Raw genomic sequence first — 21,264 nt, forward strand, 5'->3', positions numbered from 1 at the left:
ACAGAGAAACTCAGAATCATCACACCCATCAAGGATATGCAAGTGAAGGAAGGACAGGAGATCATTTTCAACTGTGAGGTGAACACTGAGGGAGCTAAAGCTAAGTGGCTGAAGAACGAGGAGACCATGTTTGAGAGCAGCAAGTTTGTCATGATCCAGAAAGACAATGTGTTCTCTCTGAGGATCAAGGGTGCTCAGAAGGCAGACGAAGCCACGTATACTATTACATTGACAAATCATCGTGGTGAACATGCCAAGAGCGATGCCAATGCCAAAGTACAAGGTAAATACAGTAACTTATTTCATTTTGCTGGATACAAATACTGTAGGATGTTATTGAGGAACTAACTTGTCTATCATGTGAATTCACAGAGGAGAAGCTCAAGATTATTGAGCCTCTTGAGGACTGTGAGACACAAGAGAAGAAGACCATCAGCTTCACTTGCAAGGTGAACAGACCTGATATCACCATCAAATGGATGAAGGCTGGTCAGGAGATCACCATGAGCAAACGAATCCTGTACCGTGTGGAGAAAGATAAGCACACACTGACCATCAAGGACTGTGTCATGGACGATGAGGGTGAATACACCGCCATGGCTGGTGATGACAAGTGCACTGCTGAGCTGATCCTCAACGAAGCTCCCACTGACTTCTCCACACCACTCAAAGACCAGACCATCACTGAGTTTGAGGATGCTGAGTTTTCTTGCAAGCTGTCTAAAGAGAAGGCTGTTGTTAAATGGTACAGGAATGGTCGTGAGATCAGAGAGGGACCCAGGTACAAATTTCCCATTGATTGAATGGTTGTGTGTTGATAACGTTATGAGTATTGAATAGAAAGGTCTGAAAAAGTTGTCTTGCTTGTGTTTTGACAGATACTCATTTGAGAAAGATGGCAGGATTTGCAAACTCAAGATCAAGAAGTGCAGACCAGACGATGAGTGTGAATATGCCTGCGGCGTGGAAGACAGGCGATCCAGGGCACGCCTCTTTGTTGAAGGTAAGTTGTTCATTTTCTAATGCTTTCTAATACACAATCACGCTTTGGGAGATTTGTTATCCTGATGTATTATGTTGTTCTTTCTCACAGAGACCCCAGTTGAGATCGTCAGACCACCTCAGGATGTGTTTGAGCCTCCAGGCTCAGATATTGTGTTTGAGGTGGAGCTCAACAAAGACAGAGTTGAGGTCAAATGGATGAGGAACAACATGATCATCGTCCAGGGTGACAAGTACCAGATGATGAGCGAGGGCAAGGTCCACAGACTCCAGGTGTGTGAGGTCAGGCCTCGGGACCAAGGAGAGTACAGAGTCGTTGCCAAGGAGAAGGATGCCAGAGCCAAGCTGGAACTGGCAGGTATGTCAGAGTCACCATCCTGAACTCTTGAACACTTTTTAACGGTTGTTTTGTATTCACACTTGTAATTTTCCATCACAGCTGTGCCAAAGATCAAGACAACTGATCAGAACCTGGTCACAGACGCTGGAAAGCCTTTTGTCATGGCGATCCCCTACGATGCCTATCCTCGTGCAGAGGCTGAGTGGTTCTTCGACATAGTTAGCCTGCCTGTGCAGAACATTGACACCTCCGCAGACAAGACAGAATACAGGCTGAAGAGCCCCAAAAAGACAGATCAGGGCAGGTACAAGATCGTCATCAAGAACAAACATGGACAGGGAGAGGCATTCATCAATCTGGATGTTATTGGTAAGTCTAGGACTGTCATGGTTCTACTCTTTTTGAATATAATCTAATGGATTACAGTAGTAAGATAGTTCAGGATGCTTGAAAAGTTGGTCATTAATGTTTTTGTGATCTCCAGATGTCCCTGGACCTGTGAAGAACCTCAAAGTGGTTGACACCGCCGACGGTGAGGTCAGCCTGGCCTGGGAAGAGCCAGAGAGTGATGGTGGCAGCAAGATCATTGCATATGTGGTGGAGAGGCGTGATATCAAGCGCAAGACATGGACCCTTGCCACTGACCGTGCTGACGCTCCAGAATACTCTGTTAGCGGTCTCCAGAGGGACAACAAGTACCTCTTCAGAGTATGTGCTCGCAACAGAGTGGGCAGTGGACCCACTGTGGAGACAGACGAAGCTGTCCAGGCCAAGAATAAGTTTGGTAAGCAATACTTGACTACTGTAGAATACAAATGCATGAATTTTCCCAATACTAAGTACAACTGTACCATTATAGCATCAAAAGCTAAACAAATAGGGCCTCCCGGGTGGTGCAGTGGTCTAAGGCACGCATGGCTCTCAACCTTCATCTCTCCTGAGCCCGTATGGGAGTTGTAGTGATGAGACAAGACAGTAACAACTAACAATTGGATACCATGAAATTGGGGAGAAAGGGGGGGTGAAAGAAAAGCTAAACAAATAATCATCTTTAAAAATCTTTCTCTCTGTTTTTACTTCAGATGTGCCAGAGGCACCTGAGGATGTTGTGGTTGGCATCGTGAACAGGTTTGGAGCCACAGTCTCCTGGGAAAAACCAAAGTCTGATGGTGGATCTGAGATCACCTCCTACATCATTGAGTTCCGTGACAGGACCTCTGTGAGCTGGGAGGTAGCTATGATCGCCAAGGCTCTGGACCGCACAGCCACTCTCACTGATGTCGTTGAGAACAAGGAATACATCTTCCGTGTCAAGGCTGAAAACAAGGCTGGCATTGGAAAGCCAAGTGCTGCTACCGATCCAGTTAAGATCATGGACCCCATTGGTGAGTCAAGATAATGTTGTTCTGACCAACTGACCACAATGTTTATGTGGCATAGATAACAGTTGAACACTTTCAAATCTATTACAGAGAAACCAAGCCCACCATTGAACTTCAACTACACTGACCAGACAAAGAACTCTGTCCAGCTGACATGGGAGACCCCCGCCAGCAATGGAGGAAGCATGATCACTGGCTACATTATTCAGAAGTGTGAGGATGGAACAGACAAGTGGCTCAGATGCAATGCCAGGCTCTGTCAGGACCTTAACTACAAGGTAATTGCCACTTTCTTTTTTCAAGCAGTGAAATATGCTTGTTGCCAGTTTGTTCAATTTGTACTGTATTTGTATTGATTCCCCTCCCTTATTACATTGTACTGATTGACTTTTGTTGTTGTCCTAGGTATCTGGACTGAAGCAGGGGATGCAGTACCACTACAGAGTGTGTGCAGAGAACGCAGCCGGAGTTTCAGATCCAGCTGATAAGCTTGGACCTCTCTTGGCAGACGATTGTCATGGTGTGTTGTTATTCAACGTTAACTTAAAACAGAGAAAATAGATACTAGAACATAATTTGGCTTTTTTAAATAAATACAAAATGCAAATATTTAATGTGGTTGTTAACATAATGTTGTTTTTTTCATTTTAGTTGGACCTTCCATGGATCTCAGTGGATTTAAGGATGGCCTGGAGGTCATTGTTCCTCATCCACTTGTTATCCGCGTCCCTCTTCTTGGATATCCCACACCCACCGCCAAGTGGAGCTGTGGTGATAAAGAGCTCACTGCTGGTGACCGTGTGTCCATGGTTACAAGGAGCACCTACACAGAACTGACAGTGGCTCCAAGTGTGCGTCCAGACAAAGGCACATACACTCTGCACCTGGAGAATGATGTGACCAGTGCCTTTGGAGAGATTGAAGTCAATGTTATTGGTAAGTTATACCCTTGTGATGAAAAAACAACTAGTCTTCATGTTACCAACTTAATTAATATGTTACAGCCCTCTCACCGTGTAGTAGTACTGGCAGTATTTGCTCATTATTTACAATTTGTGTTTAGCATCACCAAGTGCACCCAAAGACTTCAAGGTTTCCGAGGTGACAAGACACCATGTCCACCTGATGTGGGAGGCGCCAGAGCATGATGGAGGAAGCCCAGTTATTGGCTACCAAATTGAAAAGAAGGAAGTGTCCCGCAAGACCTGGGTCAAGGTATATCTTATGAGTACACTTTGAATGACAAATTCGTGTTCCTATAACCATAACCGCTAAGGAATAAATGTGTCTATATGTATATGCTCCCTATTCATCCTAATACTAATGTATATTGTGATTGCTTTTCAGGTTTGCATGGGTGTACAGGACCTGGAGTTCACTGTGGCAGATGTCATTGAAGGCAAAGAGTATTTGTTCAGTGTTACTGCAATCAACAAGTGTGGCCCAGGAGAGCCTGCCTACATTGACGAGCCAGTCAATGTGTCCTCGCCTGCCAGTGAGTACTTATCCTTCTCAGAAACTTATTACAGTAACATATTTATTTGTACACTTCAACTAAATCATACACAAGTTCTACCACGATCTGAAAATGTAAACCATGTGTTTATTCCAAGCTGTGCCGGATCCACCTGAGAACCTGAAATGGAGAGACAAGTCAGGAAAGGGCATCTTCCTGTACTGGGAGCCACCCAAGTACGACGGCGGAGCTTCAATCAAGAGCTACGTTGTAGACAAATGCCAGCGTGGCACAGACAAGTGGGAGCCATGTGGAGACCCACTGCCTGAGCTGAAGTAAGATCCTAATCTCTATCACTGTTACTCTAAATTAGTGTTGTACACAGCCTGAGGTTCAATCAGATTTAGATTTTTGGATAGCGGTGCATTTCCTGATAGTTTAGCATTCTTTCAGAAGTATGTTTAATTTGCAAATGATCAAACCCCATGCTGAAACTTTTCAGTGACTAAATAATACTAAAACTGACAGTTGATCATGTTCTATTAACAATGAAAGGGAGAATACTTGTTTTCTAAGTTTAACCAGATTGTTGGTTCCCTTTAGATTCCAGGTGACAGGTCTGATTGAGGGACAGTGGTATGCCTACCGTGTGAGGGCCATCAACAGGCTGGGAGCAGGCAAACCCTGCAGGGCTACAGATGAGATCCTGGCTGTTGATCCCAAAGGTAATCAAATCAAATCAAATTGTATTAGTCACATGCGCCGAATACAACAGGTGTATAGTGAAATGCTTACTTATAGTGAAATGCTTACATATAGTGAAATGCTTATTTATAGTGAAATGCTTACTTATAGTATAGTGAAATGCTTACTTATGAGCCCCTAACCAACGATGCAGTTAAAACAAAATACAGATAAGAAATTTAAGTAGAAGTAATTAAAGAGCAGCAGTAAAATAACAATAGCGAGACTATATACAGGGGGTACCGGTACAGAGTCGATGTGCGGGGGCACCGGTTATTTGAGGTAATATGTACATGTGGGTAGAGTTATTAAAGTGACTATGCATAGATGACAACAACAGAGCGTAGCAGCGGTGTAAAAGAGGGGGAGGGGGGACAATGCAAATAGTCTGGGTAGCCATTTGATTAGGTGTTCAGGAGGCTTATGACTTGGGGGTAGAAACTGTTTAGAAGCCTCTTGGACCTAGACTTGGCGCTCCGGTAGCAGAGAGAACAGTGTATGACTAGGGTGACTGGTGTCTTTGACAATTTTTAGGGCCTTCCTCTGACACCGCCTGGTATAGAGGTCCTGGATGGCAGAGAACTTGGCCACAATGATGTACTGGGCCATTCACACTACCCTCTGTAGTGCCTTGCCATCGGAGGTCGAGCAGTTGCCATACCAGGCAGTGATGTAACCCGTCAGGATGCTCTTGATGGTGCAGCTATAGAACCTTTTGAGGATCTGAGGACCCATGCAAAAAAATGTCAGCCTCCTGAGGGGGAATACGTTTTGTCGTGCCCTCTTCACGACTGTCTTGGTGTGCTTGGACCATGTTAGTTTGTTGGGTGATGTGGACACCAAGGAACTTGAAGCTCTCAACCTGCTCCACTGCAGCCCCGTCGATGAGAATGGGGGCGTGCCCTGTCCTCTTTTCCCTGTAGTCCACAATCATCTCCTTAGTCTTGCTTACGTTATTGGAGAGGTTGTTTTCCTGGTACCACACGGCCAGGTCTCTGACCTCCTCCCTATAGGCTGTCTCGTCGTTGTCAGTGTTGTGTCATCAACAAACTTAATGATGGTGTTGGAGTCGTGCCTGGCTGTGGGTTCAGGAGTGAACAGGGAGTACAGGAGGGGGCTGATCACAAACTCCTGAGGGGCCCCTGTGTTGAGGATCAGCGTGGCGGATGTGTTGTTACCTACCCTTACTACCTGGGGGTGGCCTGTCAGGAAGTCCAGGAGCTTTGAGGGCACTATGGTGTTGAACGCAGAGCTGTAGTCTATGAATAGCATTCTCACATAGGTGTTCCTTTTGTCCAGGTGGGAAAGAGCAGTGTGGAGTGCAATAGAGATTGCATCATCTGTGGATCTGTTGGGGCGGTATGCAAATTGGAGTGGGTCTAGGGTTTCTAGGATAATGGTGTTGATGTATAGGTAATGTATATAATCATGATAATAATACATAGGATTTACGTAGCTCTTTTCTGAATCCTAAAGACACGTGCCCTGAGTTAAACTCTCATTGGTTTGTTGCAGAAATGTCACTCTGTTTCCAATTGATCCCAACAGAGCCTCCAGAAATTCAACTGGACGTGAAGTTGCTGGCTGGTTTGACCGCCAGAGCCGGAACCAAGATTGAGCTTCCAGCTGATATTGTCGGAAAGCCCGAACCCAAGGTAAAATGGACCAAGGCTGACCTGGTCCTGAAGGGAGATGATCGCATCACCATCGATACCAAGACGGGAAACTCCACTTTGTCTATCGCCAAAACTGTCAGAGAAGACACATCTACCTACATCATTGAGGCAGTCAACAGCAGTGGTCGTGCTACCGCAACTGTTGATGTCAACATTCTTGGTACGATATATTTTTTACCCTATACGATATATATTTTTCCCCTAAATGTCAATGTCAATGTCAATAAATGTCAATTTACAACTTTGGAACAACACATTTTTCATGTTTATAACAATATTTTAATGTCACCCTACAGATAAGCCTGGTCCTCCAGCTGCGTTTGATATCTCTGAGATCACCAACCACTCCTGCTACCTGGCCTGGAACCCTCCCAGAGATGATGGAGGTTCTGTCGTCACCAACTACATTGTGGAGCTCAGACCCTTCGACAAAGAGGAGTGGACCAAACTGTCATCCACTGTGAAACAAACCACCTTCAATGCCACCAAACTCACCCCTGAAAAGGAATACGTCTTCAGAGTACAAGCTGAGAACCAGTACGGCATCGGCGCCCCTAATGAGCATGTGCCAATCATCGCCAAATACTCCTTTGGTACGTTATCTACTATCTTATATTTATGTTGTCAATGTAATATACTTTATACACTGAAATTCATTAAACATAGTCCTCTGTTCTATTATTGCATTATATATGTGTTGCTGTTGTCTTTTTAGATCCTCCTGGTGCTCCATCCAGATTGCAGCCTTCTGATATTGCTAAGGACTCTTTGACTCTGACATGGTACGAGCCTGATGAGGATGGTGGCAGTCCTATCACTGGGTACTGGATCGAGAGGTTCGACCCAGAAAATGACAAATGGATCAGATGCAACAAGCTGCCCATCAAGGACATCACCTTTAGGTACAGTTGGCCTGTTTAATAATTATTGTATAATTATACTATACTATAGTTAACTATTATTTTACATTTTGTCATTTTGTATGTGTATATCCACAGTCGTATCAAATATGTCCATATATTAATTCCAGGGTGAAGGGCCTGCCTACCAAGAAGAAGTACAAGTTCCGTGTCTTGGCTGAGAATCTTGCAGGACCAGGAAAACCAAGCACCGAGACTGATCCAGTCTTGGTCAAGGATCCAATTGGTATGTTGTGTTATATTGATCATTTAGTTATATTATTTTCAGATAGCTATATCATTTAAAGAAAACAAGTATCATCAGCAAAATAAGACCTGTCATAAACCTGTTATGTTACTTGTTTTCCAGATCCTCCATGGGCTCCTGGCAAACCCTTCATCAGAGAAATAGCTAAGACATCTGCCTCCCTGCAATGGACCAGGCCAGAGCACGACGGCGGTGCCAAGATCGAGGGTTACATCATCGAGTTCCTGAAGACTGGTACCGAAGCATGGATCAGAGCAGCAGAGGACGTGCCCCAGACTGAGCACTTCCTGAAGGGTTTGATGGAGAAACAGGAGTACTCATTCAGAGTCAAGGCCGTCAACTGCGCAGGAGAGAGTGAGCCCAGTGACCCAAGCGATCCTGTGGTCTGCAAGGAAAGACTCTGTAAGTCATTATGTTAACTCCGACAATTAGGCTGAGAGCAGGGATCCCCAACTGGCGGCTCGCTGGCCAAATTTGATTGTGGGTGATTTTATTTGGCCCCCCAAGCTTGATGAAAAAATAAAGTTTATACATTTGTAATATTTTTATTCTTGTACATAATAGACTGTAAAAACACCAGCAAATCAGCTCCAAGTGATTTGAATTTTGGAAATCTGTTCCAAAGTATTCCCATGCATAATATAGAGGTATATGTGATTGTATACAAATGTAAGCAAGATTTGAAATGATGTTTTTGTGAAATATTATATATGTTTGGTCTTCTTGCGGTCACATTGCAGTCTACAAATGATTTGTAATTATGTTCCGGCCCCCTGACCATCTGCTCAACAAAAAATTGTCCCTCAGCTGAATCCAGTTGATGATCCCTGGCTTTGAGAGACAATACCAGTTGGATGACTATTTGGAATTGGAAATTATATGAGCTTAATTTAGCCTTTTCTATTCAACAGATCCTCCATCACCTCCTCAATGGCTTGAGGTGGCCAACATCACAAAGATCAACGCTGAGCTGAAGTGGCAGGCTCCTGACAACGACGGTGGCTCTCCAATCACCAACTACGTTGTTGAGAAGAGGGATGTCAGGCGTAAGACCTGGACTGCGGTGGACACCACTGTGAAGGAGCTGAAGTACACTGTCACTCCACTGAATGAAGGCTCTCTCTATGTGTTCCGTGTGGCTGCTGAGAACGCAGTCGGACAGAGTGATTACTGTGAACTGGAAGACTCTGTTCTAGCTAAAGATACTTTCAGTACGTTTCTATCCGGTCCCGCTTCAGTCATTCTGTTGTTGATGGAGAGTTAAAGTCAGTGGAGTAGTTCTTACAACGTATGAACTTTGCTTTCATCTTTTTCTTTCCAGCCACTCCTGGGCCACCCTATGCCTTGACTATTGTGGAGGTGTCCAAGAGACACGTTGAACTGAAATGGGAAGCTCCAAAGAGTGATGGTGGGAGACCCATTACAAAGTAAGTAAATAACAAACTTGTAATTGTCTATATGTTTGTCATGACAGTATTTGTATTAAAGTAATTTTAAACCGTTTTAAAATAATACATACCATTTGCTTTTTAGGTATGTCATTGAGAAGAAAGAGAAACTTGGAACCCGCTGGGTGAAGTCTGGAAAGACCCCTGACGCTCTGTGTACCTACAAAGTCACAGACGTGGATGAGGGCACTGAGGTTCAGTTCCAGGTCCGTGCTGAGAATGAGGCTGGTGTTGGGCACCCTAGTGAACCAACAGAAGTAGTCACCATTGAGGATGCTACAAGTGAGTTGTCTGTTACATTCTCAATGTATATTCATATTATACTGTAGTATGATTATTTAATATAACTTTGTCTTGGCATGGCAAAGGCAATCAATATTAGGAAGGAAAAGGTGCAACTCTCGCTCACACCCCACGAGACACCTCTTCTTCCATTGGTAGAGTGCCTTCCACTACTTTTCAAAAGCAACCAATGTGAATAATGTGTTTTTTCTTCTTCCCAGGTCCACCATCTCCTCCTGTTGACTTGGTCATAGTTGATGCCAGTAGAGAGCATATCAACATTACCTGGAAGGTACCATTGAAGAATGGAGGTAGCCCCATCACAGGATACCATGTTGAGCTCCGAGAGGCTAAAGCTGAGAAGTGGATGAGAATCAACACTCGCCCAGTCAAGGAGCTCAAATACAAAGCAGAGGAAAACATCAAGCCAGAGAAACAATATGTCCTGAGAGTCCGTGCCATCAACTCTGTTGGTGTCAGCGATCCTTCTGCCATTTCTGAGAAGGTCTTTGCCAAGGATCCAGACAGTAAGCATACTTACCATAAGTGTCAAATGGAAATAAATCTTATGCCACTTATTGAAAATAAATGGGAAGTAACATATACATCTCTTTATCCACTCTCTCAGGTATTCCTACTATGGATATGGAGGCCCTAGACATTGTGGTGGTTGAGGGTGACAAGCTGCATATCAACATCCCATACAATGCCGTCCCCAAACCAGAGATGGTCTGGAGCAAAATCATCCACACAGATACTGCCTCTGACACAAAGTTACAGAATGACGACAGACGGTTGATGACTTGTGAGCTCAACAGTGTTCACCTGGAAGTGATGAAGTGTGTGCATGATGATGCTGGAGAATACTCCGTCACTCTGGAGAATGCGATTGGAACAGCCACCAGAATCATCAACGTTAAAGTTATTGGTAAGATTCACGAATAATATTCACTTGAATTCTTCACTGTGAAAATATTTGGTGTTAAGTCAAGATATTTATTACTTCAAATGCAGAAAACAGACTGTATAGCATATTCTGCGTTATATTCACAGGTCTGCCCGGCCAATGCAAGGACATCAATGCAGATGAGATCACTAAGAACTCCTGCAAGCTGACATGGGAGGCTCCAGAGAGTGATGGTGGTACTCCAATTCTCCACTACGTTCTGGAGCGTAGAGGGGCTTCTAATAAGACTTTCAGGCCTCTGATGTCAGGAGAAAACATCCTGACCTACCAGGTCAACGATCTCAAGCTGAACGAAGAATATCACTTCCGGGTCAAGGCTGTCAACAAGGTCGGCTCTGGGCCATTCCTGGAGCTCCGCAACCCTGTCATCACTATGGAAGTGAAACGTAAGTGTTCTGGAGCACTTTCCAACTTTTCACAGTTGGTTAGAATTGCTTGATAGTTTCTTCACCACCATTTTTGAAGGAGCAGGAACGCATTATATAGGAGAATGTGTTGGATGTATGAACCTTTCCCGGCTCCATGGATTATGGATTGCAGAGAAATGTATTGATGTTATTTTTCCTGCTTTGTTATTTACAGAGAAACCAGATCCACCCATTGATGTTGAGGCTCATGATCCAACCGCCAACTCTATCACACTGACCTGGAAACCACCAGTGTCTGACGGTGGTTGCGCCATCACTGGCTACATCCTGGAATGCATTGAGAAGGATGGTGATAGATTCCAGAGAATCAACCCATCCCTGGTGCCTGGTTTCACCTATGTGGTGAAAGATATGACAGAAGGCAAAGAGTATCAGTTCCGTGTTCGCGCTGAGAACGCTGCTGGAGTCAGCGAGCCGTCTCGCAGCACTCCACTGACCATGATCGCTGCTCCCGTTGGTATGGCTACCCTTTTGACATTGTTTCATTTTTGTTTGTTACTTGTTCTGTATTGTAAAAGCCTTTGGGTCCTTTAAAAGCGCTCCAAATGGACTCTGATGGCGTCTGATGTACACCAATTCGAAAGATCAAGTGCTAGATTCTATCAGATCCGTGCTAGCCAACACGCGCATGTTTTGCCGGTGTCGGAGATACAACTGTGTTAGAGCTGTTAAATCCACAAGCAGCTCCTTGTGCTACCTTGTTGTGAAAACTGCCATTGGATGCAACGAAACCACACCCAACTTTATTTCTGACAAATCCCATGCAGCCGCGTTAGAAGTTCATGCAGCCACGTTACAAGTTCAAACACTCGAATGCGTGATGTTTTCTTGTCTACACTATTGTCTACACTTTGATTAGACTGATAGGCTATAAATCCCCCCATCCAAATTAACATGAAAACATGCATTAGCCTGTCACTATTTCTATAATCGATAGAGCTTATATGATATTGCCGTTTTGAACTTCTAACACAGTATAGGGATAATAAGGAAGGGAGTGGTTCGTGACACACGAGCAGCCGCTCACCGATTGGTCAGCTCATACCACAGCTACACCTCCAACACACTATGTGGATGTCGGCCAATGCAGTTGACGCTATATCTGATTGAATCGAGGCTGAAGTGTATGTCGAATAATAACATGTAGTTAAACCCATACAAATAGAATGAATAGAACAGGCTTGGAATCTTTAACCCTAGCAATGTTACTGGAAAATGTATTGTACACTCGCAATGGCTGCCTGGTCTTGTGATGCAATAATTTCCATGGGATTTGGAATGTTCTATCAACTGATGCTTGATTGCCATGGTAATGTAGAATGTTCATTGAAATGATGCAGCTCATGCAATCAGATTGAAGGGTACACTTCCTGCTTTTACTTCCTGGCATGGATACACTCACAATGGCTACCAGTCTTTCCATTATGCCATTATTGACTTGAATGGGGACACCTCATTCTATTTCTATGGTTTATTCTTTGTGTTGTCAATTCTTTCAGAAAAACCCAAGGTGTCCCTCCATGCTCGCCTGCAGCACGGCCTGTGCATCAGGAAGGGTGAAGAGATCCGCCTGGACGCCTACATCTCTGGCGCTCCATACCCAACTGTCACCTGGCTCAGGAACAACGAAGACGTCAAGAATGTACCAGAGAAGAAGCCAGTACTGCCTATTCTGAAGAAGAAGGGGGCCAAGGTTGAACCTGAAGAACCTGAGGTGTTTGTAACCCCTCTTCATGAGCGTCTTTCTTATGCTGTAAAGAAGGGCGAGACCGCAATCATGGTGCGAGACTCCATCAGAGCTGACCACGGTCACTTCTGCATCCAGGCCGAGAACTCTCATGGTGTTGCAACTGCATACTGTGACGTCAACGTCCTTGGTAAGCCAATGATCCTCATCACAAACTATTTTCAGTCATTTTTCAGAACTTTACTTACTTACTTAGTCATTTTACTCCTCCTGGAGCATAACCCATCAACAAGAGTTTCAACATTCTCTTTTCTATGATTTGTACAGATAAGCCTGGACCTCCAGTGAACTTTGTCTTTGAGGAGATCAGGGACACCTCTGTCATCTGCAAGTTCGACCCTCCTCTTGACGATGGTGGTAGTGAGATCCTGAACTACATCCTTGAAAAGAAAGACAACAAGAATGAAGATATTGGATGGATCACGGTAACTTCAACCCTCAAGGTTTGCAACTATCCTGTTACCAAACTGATTGAAGGAAAGGAGTACATCTTCCGTATTACCGCTGAGAACAAGTTTGGCTGCGGACCTTCATGTCTCTCTGAGCCAGTCGTTGCCAAGAACCAATTCGGTAAATATCTACAATGACATTTCTGTTTTTCCTTTACTATCAGTTATAAACGTTTGTTGAAATGTGTATTTTCCCTTTACTATCACTGTTTGTTTTTGTCAATAACTGCCAATTACAACATTCTACTTTTCCCCTTCTATTCTTTCAAGATCCACCCGATGCTCCAAACACACCCAGAATTGGAGAGGTGACTGCCAACAGTGTGTTCATCTCCTGGCATGAGCCCAAGGACAACGGTAGTCCCATCCTGGGCTACTGGATCGAGAGGAAGGAAATGAACAGCAAACACTGGACTAGGGTGAACCGATTCCTGCTCAATACCCTCTCTGTGAAGATTGAGGGTCTTATGGAAGGCCTGGTATACATATTCAGAGTCTGTGCAGAGAATCTGGCTGGCCCCGGACCCTTCAGTGTCCCAACTGATCCCCAGATTGCTATGGATCCAATCTGTAAGTTTATCTGAGAATAGATACCAACACTGTAATCTATGGTGTAATCCTGGGTTTTTTTCTTTGTTACTTAGTCAAACATTGATGTCAATGGGAGTTTATGTGAAAATGTGTTATAAGTGGAAGTTAGGATTCACCCCTATATGTCTTAGTTGACACACTATCATCAATATTATAAGCATTGACTCAAGTTATCTCTTTCTGCCTCTACAGTGCCACCTGGCCCACCCACTCCAAGAGTTATTGATACATCTGCGACAACAGTTGATATCGCCTGGGTTCCCCCCCTGTACAATGGAGGAGGAGATATACTTGGCTACCATGTTGAGAGTGTTCTGGCTGGAGAGAAGGAATGGAAACGTAGTACAGAGTTCAGATGCAAGGAGCTGAAGTATACAGTGACTGGGCTGACAGAGGGCGCTGACTATTACATCCGGGTTATTGCTGTCAATGATGCCGGACCGGGTGCACCTGGCATGACTGAACCAGTCACTGTGAAGGAGCCTCAAGGTATCTATCTATCAATCAATCAAACAATCAAATGTATTTATAAAGCCCTTTTTATATCAGCAGTTGTCTCATAGTGCTTTACAATAACCTTGCGTTGACCCCAGAGAACAAGCCAGTTAACTCATATCGTGAAATCATTCAGCTTCACCATTTAGCTCAACCAGTCAGCTCATATAGCGCAAATATGTCACCGAGCTAATGATATCATACTACCATATAATATTTATAAAAAAAATGTATTGGCCTAAACAAACATTTCTATGTCTATGTCCCCAGAGCCCCCAGTGGTTGACTTTGATGCCTCTGTGAAGAACGGAGTCATCATCAAAGCCGGCGAGGCACTGAGACTGCCAGCTTTCGCCATCGGCAGACCACAACCGGAAGTGAAATGGATGAAGGATGAGGTTGAAACTGACAAAGAGCATGTTGTGATCGAAACAGAAGGAAAGAACAGCCTTCTGTTCATCAAGTACGCCAAGAGAACTGATCACGGAAAGTACCAGATCTCTGGAACCAACAGCAGTGGAACCAAATCTGCTGTCACTAGAGTTGACGTCATGGGTAAGTGTGCAAGCAATCAATTGCTCACATAGGCCCCATCTCAGAGGAGAAGTGCTGATCTAGGATCATGTCCCCACTGTCCATATAATCTTGTTCATTATAATCTAAAAGGCTAAACTGATCCTAGATCAGCACTACTATTCTGAGACTTTTTATGAATACAGGTCATAGTTCTCCTATCATGGGTTTTCTCATCCTCTTAATTTTTACCCTTTTGTGTGGTTGTAACTAGATGTCCCTGGGCCTGTGGTTAATCTGAAGACTACTCATGTCACCAAGAAGAACATCAGCTTGAGCTGGGCAGATCCTCTAGATAACGGTGGCAGCGATGTCATCGGCTACGTAGTGGAGAAAAAGGATGCAAAAATGAAGCTATTCAGACAACCTATCGAGATTGCTTCATGCAAGTGTGACATTCAGGGTTTGCTTTCAGAGGAAGAGTACGATTTCCGTGTTTTTGCAAGGAACAAGTACGGTGATGGCGCCCCAACGGACATTGGGCCTATTCTGGCTTCGGATCCCAAAGGTATGACGAGTGAAGAAAAAAGCTAATTCAAAGATGTTAGAATTTTATCTGGTTCTAAGATCCATTACATTGTTTGTGGAGAATCTACAATCACAATGTGCTGGAGTGTCTTTCTTTTTATATACAGATTTTAATATCTAAAAATGATTCTGAAATTGAACTCCTCTCTTCCAGCTGTTCCATCTCCACCATTGAAACTGCACTACACCGAAAGGTGGACTACTGCTATTGCTCTTGCTTGGGAGCCACCTCGCAGCGATGGAGGTAGCCCAATCACGGGTTACTATGTTGAGAAGATGAGAGCAGATGGAACTGAGTTTGACGTGGCCAATCGCAAGCTCTGCAAAGACTTACACATCAAATTGGAGAACCTATCAGAGAACCACGTGTATCAGTTCCGTGTGTTTGCCGTGACTGAGGTGGGAGAGGGCGAACGCTCCAAACCAATCAGTGCTAACATTCAGGATGATGAAAGTAAGTAATGTTACACTCTTCTATAAACCCTACCATAAACAATATATTTGTCTTGGATAATAAAGCAACCACAGTAAACTGCTTTTTTTGTATTCATCTTAACGAAATGCCTTGTGTGGTCTGTTATCATAGTTCCCCCCGAAATCTCAATCTTGGAGCATTTCAAGAGAGATACAATCATTGTGAGGAAGGGAGCAGCAATTGAGATCCCTGCTGAGGTGGTGGGTCTGCCAATGCCAGAGGTTCAGTGGTCTAAGGATGACGTCGTCATCCCCATGGCTACTGAGACACTGTTGATGGAGTTCGAGGAGGTGGCCCGCACCAAATGCACCACCAAGATCAGCATCCCTGAGACTATCAGAGGAGACAAGGGAGACTACAAACTGGCTGCCACCAACTGCCATGGCAAAGCACACCGCATCATCCATGTGGAGGTTCTAGGTAAACATTTTCAGTGATCATTAACATTTTCAGCAAACAGATCTGTGATAACCATACAATTATAATATTAGTATAATCGTATGTAGGTGTGTAAGCGCTACAAAATGTCTTAATGGGGCAATCAGCAGTTGCTACATCAATTTCTGGACTTACACTCAGAGGCAGTTCATTAGGTACGTCCATCTAGTGCCAGGTCGGACCCCCCTTTGCCTCCAGAATAGCCTGGATTCTTTGGGGGATTGATTCTACAAGGTGTGACATTCAAATGTTGCTCACTTGGCATCAAGGGAGCCAATGTGTGCCAGGAAAACATTCCTCACACCATTACACCACCGCCAACAGCCTGTACCATTGACACAAGGCAAGATGGGGCCATGGACTACTGCTGCTTATGTCAAATCCTGATTCTGCCATCAGTATGACACAACCGGAACCGGGAATTGTCGGATCAGGCAATGTTTTCCTACGCCTCAATTGTCCAGTGTTGGTGATCTCGTGCCCACTGGAGCCGCTTCTTCTTGTTTTTAGCTGATAGTAGTGAAACCCGGAGTGGTCGTCAGCTGCAATAGCCCAAGACAAGGACTGATGAGTTGTGTGCTCCGAGATGCCTTTCTGCACACCACTGTTGTCCTGCGCAATTATTTGATTGTTTGTGGCCCGCCTGTTCGATTGCACGATTCTTGCCATTCTCCTTCGACCTCTCTCATCAATGAGCTGTTATCGCCCACAGGACTGCCGCTGACTGATGTTTTTGTTGTCACACCATTCTTTGTAAACCCTAGACACTGTCGTGCGTAAAAATGCTGTTTCTGAGATACTGGAACCTGAACGCCTGGCACCGGCGATAATACCACGCTCAATGTCGCAAAGGTCACTAGTTTTGCCCATTCTAATGTTCAATCAAACAGTAACAGAATGCCTCAATGCCTGTCTGCCCGCTTTATATCGCAAGCCATGGCCACATGACTCACTGTCTGTAGGAGTGAACCATTTTCGTGAATGTGGTGGTGTACCTAATAAACTAAATTAGTTATACACTAAGTATACAAAACATAAAGAGCACCTGCTCTTTCCGTGAAATAGATTGACCAGGTGAATACAGGTGAAAGCTATGATCCCTTAATGATGTCACCTGTTAAATCCACTTCAATCACTGTAGATGAAGGTGAGGAGACAGGTTAAAGAAGGATTTTTAAGCCTTGAGACAATTAAGACATGGATTGTGTATGTGTGCCATTTAGAGGGTGAATGGGCAAGACAAAATATTTAGGTACCTTTGAACGGGGTATAGTAGTAGGTGCCAGAGATACTGGTTTGTGTCAAGAACTGCAACACTGCTGGGTTTTTCATGCTCAACAGTTTCCCGTGTGTATCAAGAATGGTCCACCACCTAAAGGACATCCAGCCTACTTGACACAACTGTGGGAAGCATTGGAGTCAATATGGGCAAGCATCCCTATGGAACCCTTTCGACACCTTGTAGAGTCCATGCCCTGACAAATTGAGGCTATTTTGAGGGCAAGGGGGAATGCAACTCAATATTAGGAAGGTGTTCTTAATGTTTTGTGCACTCAGTGTATGATTTTTGAAGAATTGAACTTATAAATGCCTCATGACCTTAGTTCAACTATCCTATCTCATCATAACCCAAATATAAACATGGTTTACTCCAATGTTTGTCAACAAAATAAATGTAAACACAACATGGCCTCAAAACGTGGTTAAAACTATAATTTTAATATCATGGATCATCAGTCCTTGCATCCATAGCTCTGTATATGAATTTGAGAGTGGTTACACTTTCTAGCCCAATCCCTTAGTTTTTTACCAAAACAGGGGTGGGGAGTTTGCTTTGTTATTGTTTCTACTGTTGATTGCTAGTTTAAAGAAACTGTGGTACTTATCTATCTATTGTCATTATAGATACTATCAAATAAGTATTTTGAGTCTTTCAAATAAGTAAAAATGATAGCTAGTATTATTTTTTTTAAATAGCCGCAATATTCTCATAATGCTTTATTTGCCTTCATAGACCGCCCTCTGCCACCACGTGACATTGTGGTGTCTGACATCCAGGCTGAGTCTTGCTATCTGACTTGGGCGGTCCCAGAGGACGACGGGGGAAGTGAGATCACCAACTACATCATCGAAAGGAGGGACGCCAGCAGGAAGAAGTCTGACTTTGAGCAGCTCACCTGCAATATCATTGATAGGAGATATGGGGTTAGTCCAAACTCCTGTTAAAGGTCAAAACTAGTCAAATACTGCTTTAATGTGGGGTCTGGGGTTAAGTTTCACCTTGGTACAGAGCAACATCCCCTCCCCCAATCCTAACCTTAACCATTAGCTAGTGGGGAAAAGTGCAAAACTGGCCCAAGATCAGTATCTAGGGTCAACTTCATTTTACACCTTCAATAGGATGGTTAGTTAACTTATATGATGGTGATGATTACTAATGCATTGATATCACTCCTTCTAGGTGTACAAAATGGACAGAATGGGCCAGTACCAATTCAAAATCAAAGCTGAGAACAAGTTCGGAATCAGTGACGGTTGTGAATCCGAGAAGGTCGTTCTCAAGGATCCATTCGGTCTTCCTGGTCCACCTCGCAAACCAAAGGTCATCGCAGCAACTTCCACTACTATGACGATCACCTGGGAGCCTCCACTGCAGAACGGTGGCTCCTCCATTCAGGGATACTGGCTGGAGAAAAGAGAGAGAGGAGCTGGGATCTGGGGTCGTGTGAACAGAGCTCCAGTCACCAAGCCTGCAGTGAAGGGTTTGGAATACACAGTCCTCCGCCTTAACGAAGGGGCTGAGTACCAGTTCAGAATTAGGGCTCAGAATGCTGCTGGAATCGGACCTCCCAGTGAAGCATCTCCATGTCAATTCGCTGTTGATCCACGCAGTAAGTACAGTACTCTTTCTTTGATGTTGTAGAATAGCTACAGTGCACTCGGAAAGTATTCAGACCCCTTCCCTTTTTCCACATTTTGTTACATTACAGCCTTATTCGAAAAATGGATTCAATAAAAACATTTCCTCATCAATCTACACACAATACCTCATAATGACAAAGCGAAAACGTGTTTTTAGAATTTCTTACACATTTATTCAAAATAAAAACTGAAACATTATTTACATAAGTATTCAGAACCTTTGCTATGAGACTCAAAATTGAGCTCAGGTGCACCCTGTTTCCATTGATCATCCTTGAGATGTTTCTACAACTTGAAGTCCACCTGTGGTAAATTCAATTGAATGGACATGATTTGGAAAGACACACACCTGCCAATATAAAGTCCCACAGTTGACAGTACCAAGCCATGAGGTCGAAGGTAATTGTCCGTAGAGCTCCTAGACAGGATTGTGTCGAGGCACAGATCTGGGGAAGGGTACCAACAAATCTCTGCAGCATTGAAGTTCCTCAAGAACACAGTGGCCCGGCCAAAGTGAGCAATCAGGGGAGAAGGGCCTTGGTCAGGACCAAGAACCCGATGGTCCCTCTGACAGAGCTCCAGAGTTCCTCTGTGGAGATGGGAGAACCTTCCAGGAGGACAACCATCTCTGCAGCACTCTAACAATTAGGCCTTTATGGTTGTGTGCAGACGGAAGCCACTCTTCAGTAAAAGGCACAAGACAGTCCGCATAGAGTTTGCCAAAAGGCACCTAAAGGACTCTCAGACTATGAGTAACAAGATTCTCTGGCCTGAATGCCAAGCGTCACGTCAGGAGGAAACCTGGCACTATCCCTACGGTGAAGCGTGATGGTGGCAGCATCATGCTGTGGGATGTTTTTCAGTGGCAGGGACTGGGAGACTAGTCAGGATTGAGGGAAATGCTGTAAATGCTGCCAAATGTGATATTTGTAAAATTTGCAAAGATTTTTAAACCTGTTTTTGCTGTGTCATTACGGGGTATTGTGTGTAGATTGATGAAGGGAAAAAAACAATTGAATCCATTTTAGAATAAGGCTGTAACGTAACAAAATGTGGAAAAAGTCAAGAGGTCTGATGACTTTCGGAATGCACTGTATGTCAAGAAGACTATCATAATTCATTATTATGGCAGATTCCCCTTTGGAAAGATCTTCTGACCTCAGCGGGACTTTCTGTTTGAATAAGGATTAAATGCATGCATAATTACATTTGAGTAAAACTTGCATTTACTTTTTTTCAGATCCCCCTAGTGCACCGGGAATGCCAGTTGTTAAGGACAAGACCAAGACCAGTGTCACTCTCACCTGGACCCCACCAGAGAAAGATGGCGGCAGCCCAGTCAAGGGCTACATCGTTGAGGTTCAGGACACAGACTCCCTGGATTGGAAGAGAGTCAGTGACCCTGAGAAGCTGCACCCTACCACTGAGATCACTGTTCCAGACCTGAAAGAAGGCCAGAAGATCAGATTCAGAGTCACTGCTGTCAACGCTGCTGGCAAATCTGAACCAAGCGCACGTTCTGCTGACATCACTGTCCAGGACATCTTAAGTAAGTCTCAGCTCTGTTGCCTTTCCAACTTCTATGCCATTGTCACACCACAAACTGAACTGGCACTATAAAAAGCATCTAGACATTATCTCACATTTTTTTAGACTAAAATGTAGTTTTCAACAGAGGAGATTTGTATAAACCTTGCTGTTTGTCTCTCCGACATTTGAAACATTGTTTCAATATCAAATTCGATCCCCAGCTGTCCCATAGTAATGAACGAGTCTGGACCAGACGGACAGACAGGTAGCGTTTCTCAGACAGTCGAAAATCATGAATCAGGTGGCATCATTTTTATGGATATATACAAAGAATAGACAATTAGAAAAACGTCAAACAAAACAAAGTGCAGCTAGTTTGCAGTCTTTCCAGCTTCAGTGTGAAGCGATTGTATTAGCTGTGTTGTTGGCTAGCTCCTCTGAACAACAGTGTCCTGACAAGTGAGCACATTTTCATTAGCTCATCATTATGGATGTATCTAAATAAATGTCACTAGAAAACAGCTTTAACAAATGAATATTCAGCTACTTTGCTGTTATTCTGGCTGCACCTTTTCGACTTGATTGGAAGTTAGCCATATTTGGCTAGTTAGCAAGCCAGCCAGT

The 21,264-nt window shown here is 44.1% G+C and overlaps 1 protein-coding gene across 50 annotated transcripts in view; it reads left to right on the forward strand.

Moving 5' to 3' along the window:
- Window positions 1-21,264, forward strand: part of LOC110501770 (titin) — a 186,535-nt gene that overhangs the window by 81,848 nt on the left and 83,423 nt on the right. For all 50 annotated transcript variants that reach the window (XM_090215944.1, XM_090215945.1, XM_090215946.1 and 47 more), the window contains 37 exons: window positions 5-283; window positions 373-781; window positions 879-1,003; window positions 1,094-1,360; window positions 1,442-1,711; window positions 1,827-2,126; window positions 2,425-2,727; window positions 2,815-3,002; window positions 3,130-3,244; window positions 3,376-3,660; window positions 3,788-3,939; window positions 4,072-4,219; window positions 4,338-4,515; window positions 4,784-4,905; window positions 6,473-6,760; window positions 6,897-7,193; window positions 7,316-7,502; window positions 7,631-7,746; window positions 7,870-8,169; window positions 8,679-8,978; window positions 9,089-9,194; window positions 9,301-9,497; window positions 9,719-10,024; window positions 10,126-10,425; window positions 10,551-10,850; window positions 11,047-11,349; window positions 12,392-12,769; window positions 12,907-13,209; window positions 13,359-13,658; window positions 13,872-14,168; window positions 14,445-14,729; window positions 14,962-15,255; window positions 15,430-15,729; window positions 15,862-16,170; window positions 18,203-18,393; window positions 18,650-19,079; window positions 20,351-20,659. In XM_090215944.1, the coding sequence (XP_090072070.1) occupies window positions 5-283; window positions 373-781; window positions 879-1,003; window positions 1,094-1,360; window positions 1,442-1,711; window positions 1,827-2,126; window positions 2,425-2,727; window positions 2,815-3,002; window positions 3,130-3,244; window positions 3,376-3,660; window positions 3,788-3,939; window positions 4,072-4,219; window positions 4,338-4,515; window positions 4,784-4,905; window positions 6,473-6,760; window positions 6,897-7,193; window positions 7,316-7,502; window positions 7,631-7,746; window positions 7,870-8,169; window positions 8,679-8,978; window positions 9,089-9,194; window positions 9,301-9,497; window positions 9,719-10,024; window positions 10,126-10,425; window positions 10,551-10,850; window positions 11,047-11,349; window positions 12,392-12,769; window positions 12,907-13,209; window positions 13,359-13,658; window positions 13,872-14,168; window positions 14,445-14,729; window positions 14,962-15,255; window positions 15,430-15,729; window positions 15,862-16,170; window positions 18,203-18,393; window positions 18,650-19,079; window positions 20,351-20,659 (9,537 nt within the window). The remainder of the gene's footprint in view (window positions 1-4; window positions 284-372; window positions 782-878; window positions 1,004-1,093; window positions 1,361-1,441; window positions 1,712-1,826; window positions 2,127-2,424; window positions 2,728-2,814; window positions 3,003-3,129; window positions 3,245-3,375; window positions 3,661-3,787; window positions 3,940-4,071; window positions 4,220-4,337; window positions 4,516-4,783; window positions 4,906-6,472; window positions 6,761-6,896; window positions 7,194-7,315; window positions 7,503-7,630; window positions 7,747-7,869; window positions 8,170-8,678; window positions 8,979-9,088; window positions 9,195-9,300; window positions 9,498-9,718; window positions 10,025-10,125; window positions 10,426-10,550; window positions 10,851-11,046; window positions 11,350-12,391; window positions 12,770-12,906; window positions 13,210-13,358; window positions 13,659-13,871; window positions 14,169-14,444; window positions 14,730-14,961; window positions 15,256-15,429; window positions 15,730-15,861; window positions 16,171-18,202; window positions 18,394-18,649; window positions 19,080-20,350; window positions 20,660-21,264) is intronic.

The sequence above is a fragment of the Oncorhynchus mykiss genome, chromosome 22 (genome assembly GCF_057628025.1).
Source record: "Oncorhynchus mykiss isolate SJ-2025 chromosome 22, ASM5762802v1, whole genome shotgun sequence".
In the NCBI taxonomy this organism is placed as follows: Eukaryota; Metazoa; Chordata; class Actinopteri; order Salmoniformes; family Salmonidae; genus Oncorhynchus; species Oncorhynchus mykiss.